The 7978-nt window shown below is 37.4% G+C and overlaps 1 protein-coding gene across 3 annotated transcripts in view; it reads left to right on the top strand.

The window, feature by feature from the left end:
- Positions 1 to 402: 402 nt before the first annotated feature.
- Positions 403 to 7978, top strand: part of LOC124712507 (connector enhancer of kinase suppressor of ras 2) — a 119333-nt gene continuing 111757 nt past the window's right edge. For 2 of the 3 annotated variants that reach the window (XM_047242814.1, XM_047242812.1), the window contains exons 1-3: positions 404 to 754; positions 863 to 1026; positions 1388 to 1566. In XM_047242814.1, the coding sequence (XP_047098770.1) occupies positions 697 to 754; positions 863 to 1026; positions 1388 to 1566 (401 nt within the window). In that variant the 5' untranslated portion in view covers positions 404 to 696. Of the gene's footprint in view, positions 755 to 862; positions 1027 to 1387; positions 1567 to 7978 lie in introns of all 3 variants that reach the window. The other variant, XM_047242813.1, reaches the window with a different exon arrangement.

Genomic DNA, 7978 nt, shown 5'->3' with positions numbered 1-7978 from the left:
TCAAGATTTCTCTAATATGTTACTTTGCAAGGTCACAAAACTTTTGTTTCCAGGGACGCACTTTACCGCTAAAGTAAGACGCCCACTCGTAAAATATAAATGAAATATAGTGTCATCTACATCGTGTATTTAGTATTAAAAAGTTGTATTCAAAGTTCACCGCCATACCACTAGGAGCGCTGCTGTCATTCTGTTTCCGTAGCGTCACAGTCTAGACTGTGGTAGCGTTGTACTATTTATATTTTGATATTCTGTGTCGTAGTGTCAGACACCGCAAGATGAGCAGATCATTGGTCTACATATTATTTATTATAGAGTTTATTTCAGTCAGAATGAAAATAAATTGTATTTAATGTCATAAAGACCTTTTGCATTGTGCAGGTTGCTGTTTTATTTGAAAATTAATATCTTTGATGGGTTACGCCTATCATTGATTGGTGCTGTTTCGCTTTCATCAGAGGTGCAAGTGTATTGTGGATTTGGAGTATGGGAGTAAATACTTTTTATGTGGGTGTTGATGAGGATAACACGTTCACTCTTAATGATATTCAAGTGCAACGACAGCGAAAGTAAAGGAAGTGAGATGTTTGTACTGCGAATTAGGCTATACTTGTTTTTAGGTAGCTTTCACGGTAGGTGCCTATGTGCAGCAGAAAATCACAAAAAAATACAAATTGATAGGAATGGTTTCGTGAGATGGCATACGTCAACGTAGCGGAATGGAAACCTGAGCAAGTAACAGAATGGTTGAAAGGTGTGTAAAAACTTGAATTATCAGTAGAAATTAAATTTGTGTGTAAACAACAGGTGTGTGTTTATGGTTCTACTGTGATCAGTAAATCTTTATTATTGGTGATCGTAGGACTCGACAACGCAGTTTTACCGTATATCCATTCCTTTCTGAACAATGAAGTGAGCGGGCAGCAGCTATTGAACCTGAGACCAGACGATCTTGACCACTTGGGTGTACACAAACTTGGTCACCAGGAACTTATTTTGGAAGCTGTCGAACATTTAAGAGATTTTGTAAGTCCAGGGTTGAATTGTTTATTAAATACTAAAGCGGTTTAGTTATTGTATTGTAATATTTGATGTAAACCTCTTCAAATAGTGTGATTAGTAACACTGTAACAGCTCTTCATTATTAGAAGCTTTCACTGCTGCTGTATTCAGTCACTTAATGAAATTTCTAGTGTGTAGATCGCATTCAGTAAAGTAAATTATGTGCAAACCATCACATGAATCTTGTGTGTTCAGTTATTATCCTGTCTTTCAACACTAATGAAAGGATAAATATTTGTCTCTGGGTTGGTTTTTTTTCTTATTTGGTGTAATATACTGAGTAATAACTCATTGAAACAGCACTGTCATTTAATATTTTTTGTAGCACTATGAACTGGACAGAGAAAACTTGCAGTTGCTTGCACTGCGTTTGTCCTGCTCTGCTAACAGCCTATACAAGGAACTATTGCAGAATACTGTCTCACTTCCAGTCAGTACTCAGACACTGGCAGATGTAGCCAATGTAATTAGTGCTGTGAAGCCACTTGTTTGCTGGCTTGACAGGTATGTTTGATTTTACATTTGTTTTATTATTTTCAAAGGTGTTTAGAGCTATGTGTATTTATGGTAACTTTGATCCTAAATGTAAATAAAAAGAATCTTACCTGTTGCTCCTCATTGTTTATGTTCTTTCTTTCTTTACCTTATGTCTATATTTTTGGACTGGTGTTCGTGAAGACTTGATGCATTTTGCCTTCCTGTTTTTGTCACCATATTTCTTTAACTTCTGAATATCAACATTATGCTTCCAAATAGCTAAAAATTGTACTGACTTTCTCAAGTTGCTTCAGAATTTTTGTAGTTTCAACATTAGTGAATGTAGTAGTTTTCTCTGTTTAAGGTACCTGACACCTGCCCTGCCCCCCCCCCCCCCCCCCCCGCCCCCTTCCTGTCCTGTGGCATAAGTCAAGTAAAACTGGCACCTCTCTCTGAACACAAGCAGAGTAAAGTCCAGATCAGTGCCAGTGTCAGTCACTGTGGAGCTTACGTACAGCTCATAGGTTGGCAACATATCAGTTTTGTGTAACCAACTTGAGGTGAGAACATGGATAATGTATTTCTAGCTGTGAAATTGAAACCATTGTCTTGTTTGCTTTTTATAAATCATCCTTCTTGGCAATTCTCCCATTATTTGATTTTTAAAAAAAAAAAAAAAAAAAACATTGATCCTACAATCTCCTCCCACAATTTAATGGTTTAATTAAAACATTGATCCACCTATCTCCTCCCTTGAGCTAATTAAAAAAAATTGATCCCCTTACTCTTTGTGCTTGTGCAGATCGATTACGTAGCAACATAGAACAGAGAAATATTTCATTGTTTTTCGAATACATCATGGGTTGGGACTTGTCCTTGCATTATGTTTATAATTTCATTTACAGCAATGTTTCAGCTTCCCTTCTGAATGTATTCAAAGCACATCATCTGTTTGTTCCTCACTCATTGGCTATGTAACACAAACAGCTGACACCCTTTTGTTCCCATCATACTTCATGGCATGTGCTGTCAACATTCCTGTGCAAAACATGGAAGCACCCCACTGGCCCTGTTTAGACATTCACCACACAGGCCACCTCATACATAAATTCGATCTCCAGTGAGAAGAGCCATTATTGTACACTGCAGATATGAGAAGGTGACCATGGTTTATCTTGGGATTTGCTTTCTATTTTGGTTGACAGCATTGGAGATATAAAGCGTATTGTAAAATTTCTTGTAAAATCTACCCACATACTAAACAATCCACTAGCAGTGCAAGGCAGAGGGTGCTTCATACCACCAGTAGCAACTAACTCCCTGGCCTATTACTCTCATGAATATGCTATGAGGAAAGACGATTTTTACAGTGCCTCTTTACAGGCTTAATATAGGTCTAGAGAAGACAGTAGGGTCATTCCATGTAAAAAGACCCTCTGTACACAAAACTGAAGCAGTTCAAGATAAATTTAATAGAAACTTTTTACAGCAAAAGATCCCTTCTGACAATTAAACAACTTATTTTTTAAAAATAGTGCAGTATTTTATTTCTATACGTATTTCAGTGTCATCGTTGTAGAACTGTCCAGTAAAGGGAAATTGCTGCTTGAGGGTTGACTAGCCTGATCACCTGTGTTTTTGTTTCTCTATTGCTGTCATTTGCCACACTAGCTGTTCACATGTTGTAGAATTTTATCTGAAACGTTGAAGCAAATCAAGTGAGCTTTTCCATGTGTAATGCATCAAAATAAACGTTAATGATCCTTTATCACACAGCCAACAAAACATGATTTTATTTATATTGTAGCAAAAGTAATGAAATTATCAGTTTGAAAGCTTCTGAAAGTGAGGTGTGTGAATGGGTTGCACTTTTCTAGAACAAATTTTCTTTATAGCTTGATTCTTTTGTGCCTAAAATTATGTTGGGTGTGTGACACTGCTTTACCGCATCATATTAACTTTTCCAATTCAATGTTACTCAGTATGCAAACTAAAAAATTACTTAGTTATTTGCTTCTGAGGTGTCTAAACTATGTCTCAGTTTAAGAAAGTCATCTGCTGAGAGAGTACATGTGTTTAGCAAAAAACTTGAACAGGATCCAGTCAAGTATGCAGAATATCAATCGAAAGAGTGTGAAAGGTTTTAATTACGAAGGATGAAAGAAAACAAGCACTTCAAACTGATAGAAAGGAGTTAAAACTCATGTGTTAGCAAGATTGGGTAAGGCAGAAGCAGCAGAGAAAAAGCTGAAATCATTATACAAGACAGACAAAGCATCTCCACTAAAGGATTCATATAACAGTTGCAGGTCATTAGGGAAAGCAGTTGTTAAGGTGAAGAGAAGTTGCCAAACATCTCAAGGAAACTTTGAAAAGAACTGTGTGGGGAATGGTGAAATCGTATCAAGAGATATTACTTGCCTTATGAATTCTAGAAATGTGCAAAACAGAATTTAAAAAGGTGTAACACAACTGCACAGGAAATTAAAGCATCATTGTCATTTCAGGATGGACACTGGAAAAATCTACAGCCAATTCCATCCCTTCGTAAAGTTCATTATGTGGCAACATGTAGTAAATAAGGAGTGTTGAAAGTATCTGTAACCTCTGAACAAGAGGAATCTTGAACAGAATGAACACCTCAATGTCAACCAGTATGGATTCCGAAAACTTGAATCATGTGAAACCCAACGTGCACTTTTCTCACATGACGTACTGAAAGCTTTGGATCAAGGCAATCGTATCAGTGCACTATTTCTTAGTTTCCGAAAAGCATTTGACTCAGTACCACATCTACGCGTATTGTCAAAAGTACGCTCACATGGGGTAGCAAGTGAAATTATCGACTGGATTGAGGGCTTTTTGATAGGAATGACACAGCTTGTTAACTTGGATGGAGGGTCGTTGTCAGATGTAGAAGTAACTTAAGGTTGCCCCAGGAAGTGTGTTGGGACACTTGCTGTTAATGCTGTATGTTAATGACCTTGCAGACAATATTAATTGTGGCATTGGGCTTTTTGCAGATGATGCAATTATCTATAATGAAGTACTATCTGAAAGAAGCTGCATAAATATTAAGCCAGAACGTGATAAGAATTCAAAGTTGTGCAAAGATTGACAACTTGCTCTCAATGTTGAGAAATATAAAATTGTGCACTTCACAAAATGAAAAACTGTAGATCCTATGGCTACACTATCAATGAGTTATTTTTGGAATGATCAGGTCATAACAAATATCTGTGTATGACAATGTAGGGATATGAAATGGAGTGATCACATAGGCGCAGTCGTGGGTGAAGCAATTGGTAGACTGGTTTATTGGTAGGATACTGGGTAAGTGCAGTTGGTCTACAAAGGACACTGCTTACAAATCACTTGTGCAACCAGTTCTAGAATATTGCTCAAGTGTGTGGAACCCACATATTGAGTTATACAGGGAAGTGCAACTCAATTGGTAACAGGTATGCTTAACTTGTCAGAGTCACCGAGATACTAAAGGAACTGAACTGGAAAACTCATGAAGCTAGATGTATACTATCCCAAGATAGTCTATTAACAAAGTTTTTAGAACTAGCTATAAATGATGACTGTAGGAATATACAACAGTCCCCTACATATCACTACATAGGGATCGTGAAGAAAAGATTACAATAATTACTGTAGGCACTGAGGCATTCAAATATTTGTTCTTCCCATACTCCATATGTGAAAGGAACAAGAAGAAACCGTAATAACTGGTACAATGGGATGTACCCTGTGCCATGCAACTAACCGTGGTTTGCAGAGTATAGATGTAGAGTCAGTGACAATTTAGTTGTATCCGCAAGGAGGGGAAGAAGAAGAGGAAGAAGAAATGAAGGAAAAGTCCTCATCCAACAAAGAAAACAGTAACATTAAGCCGGGAGATTTTGTACTAGTGCTAGGAGGAAGCAGGACTATTTTGCAGAAGTGAAGTAATATGAGGAAGAATCTAACCAAGTCTTACTCAATGACGTGCATTCCAATGGGGAGTATTGTTTTTGCTCATTAAATGAAGACAAGTAGAGGGAAGACATATCAGTAATTGTGAAGACAGTACAAACTCCTAACCTGGTCAATAATAGAGGTAAGTTTGTGTTTAAGTTATAAATGCACATTTGCACACCTGTTTTCCCTTCTTTTGTATTGCCTATATTGATTTGTATGATTGTTAATTTCTATTGCTAATTCCCATTTGTTTCTCATACTATCATATCTCTCGCTCTCGCTCTCTCTCTGCACACATTTTCAAACTAAAATTTAGATGTGATGTATGTGTTTGAGAGGAATTTCCATACTGTTTAGGCACTGATGACATTGCTGTGAGCACCCTATATATACCACTATCATGATCTATTCTGTTGTCTCACGAGAAATTAATTTACAATAAAACAGTGTTTCAGTGACACTTATGAGCCAAGAGAATGGAATTTTAACAAAATATCCACATGTCTGGATAAGAAATGTTCCCATTTGTGACACAGAGAACAAAAATTTCAATTTGGTTCCATTATCTGTATTTATCTTAGCTAACTGGATCAAACTTGTTACCTGACTTACTTAAGATGCAGTCTATTGTAATGTAAGAAATTAAGTTTTACCAAGAAAGGCATGATGCTTTTTTAAATGTATTTGTTTTCAAAATGTCATGCATGCAACCATGGAATGACCCAGTACACACACTTCCAAACCCCCCTTATTTCTGTGAAGGTCCCACCATTAGTTTGTTTTCTCTTTTTTAATAATGCTTTCATGTTGGTAACAGCTTTCGAGGCTCAGCTGTCCACCATATTGATGATTTCAACATCAGCTGTCCTTTGGCTCAATATGTTAAGGCATTGTGTCATGTACTTCAGGTGTTGGAAACTGTTCTCTCTGCAATTATTCCAGTTAAGCTATCTTAGCACACCAGACACATTAATAAATGCCGTATCTACCACATTAAGAGTTTATCAGCACATTTCTGAATTCTCTTAACAACTTCAGTGAGGTTGACTGCAGTCTAATAATGGGCTTCACCAACAGATCATTGCTGCGTTCACCTTTTCCATCCTAGATTTCAGATGGTCACTCCATCTCATATCACATCATAGTATCAGTCCCAAATAACCAAAATAGTTAAAGACTTCTGAATACCCTCACTGGTGGTAAAATTTAATGTTATTTGGTTCATTCTCCAACCTCCTTCCCAAATTTATGAGAATTCCACGTTAGTTTTTTTTTTTCCATGCTTATATGCTAATGGCAGCTAGAGTGTAATATCGGAATCCCTTCCTTGAAATCTTGTTTGGGGTGATAGACTGATTTTCAGCATAGCCCAAAGTTCAGGTTAGATCTGAAGGTGACAATTTGGTGCCAGTGAATGTGACTGAATGTTTACATTTTCACTGTGTTTGACTCACTGTGCTTCTCACTATAAAAATTAAAATGGCAATGCAGTTCAAAAAACCATATTACATAAACATGGACAAGTGGCCAGTAAGTGCTTTGATTCATATTATATACATATATTGTACATATACGACAAAAATGCAAGGGAGGTCCATGAAGTAACTTGTACCCTAATGACAGCATGGAAATGTGGCCTTAATCAAAAAGTGACAACAAATCTGGAGATACATTGACTTTTGTACCTGCATATGTTGTGCAGAGATATCTGTTGTTATTACATACATGTAGCAGAGTTCAGATATGACAACATACGAGGGTGAGTCAAATGAAAACCTAAATATTTTTTTAAATATTATTTATTTATATGTTATTCAACATAATCTCCCTCACACTTAATGCAAGTCCTCCAGCACTTAAAAGTGCATAAATTCTGTTAGAAAAAATTTCCTTTGGTAGCCTGTGCAACCACTTGTGCACCACGTGGTGTACCTCTTCATCAGAACGGAACTTTGTTCCTCCCATTGCATCTTTGAGTGGTCCAAACATATGGAAATCACTTGGGGCAGGGTCTTGGTGAGTATGGTGGATGAGGAAGACACTCAAAATGCAGGTCTGTGATTGTTGCAACTGTTGTATGGGCAGTGTGGGGCCTTGCATTGTCATGTTGCAAAAGGACACCTGCTGACAGCAATCCATGTCGCTTTTATTTGATTGCAGGGAGCAGATGATTTTTTAGGAGATCTGTGTATGATGCACTGGTGACAGTGATCCCTCTAGGCATGTAATGCTCCAAAATAACGCCTTTTTCGTCCCCCAAAAGAGAGTCAGCATAACCTTCCCTGCTGATGGTTCGGTTAAAAACTTCTTTGGTTTTGGTGATGAGAAATGGTACCATTCCTTGCTCTCTCTCTTCGTTTCCTTTTAGTGGAAGTGAACCCAGGTTTCGTCCCCAGTAACGATTCTTGCAAGGAAGCCATCACCTTCTCGTTCAAAACGCCAAAGAAGTTGTTCACAAGCATGAACACGTCAT

The sequence above is a fragment of the Schistocerca piceifrons genome, chromosome 8, assembly GCF_021461385.2.
Source record: "Schistocerca piceifrons isolate TAMUIC-IGC-003096 chromosome 8, iqSchPice1.1, whole genome shotgun sequence".
NCBI lineage: Eukaryota > Metazoa > Arthropoda > Insecta > Orthoptera > Acrididae > Schistocerca > Schistocerca piceifrons.
The sequence above is the reverse complement of the archived record's forward strand: the minus strand, read 5'-3'. Positions and strand labels throughout refer to the sequence as shown.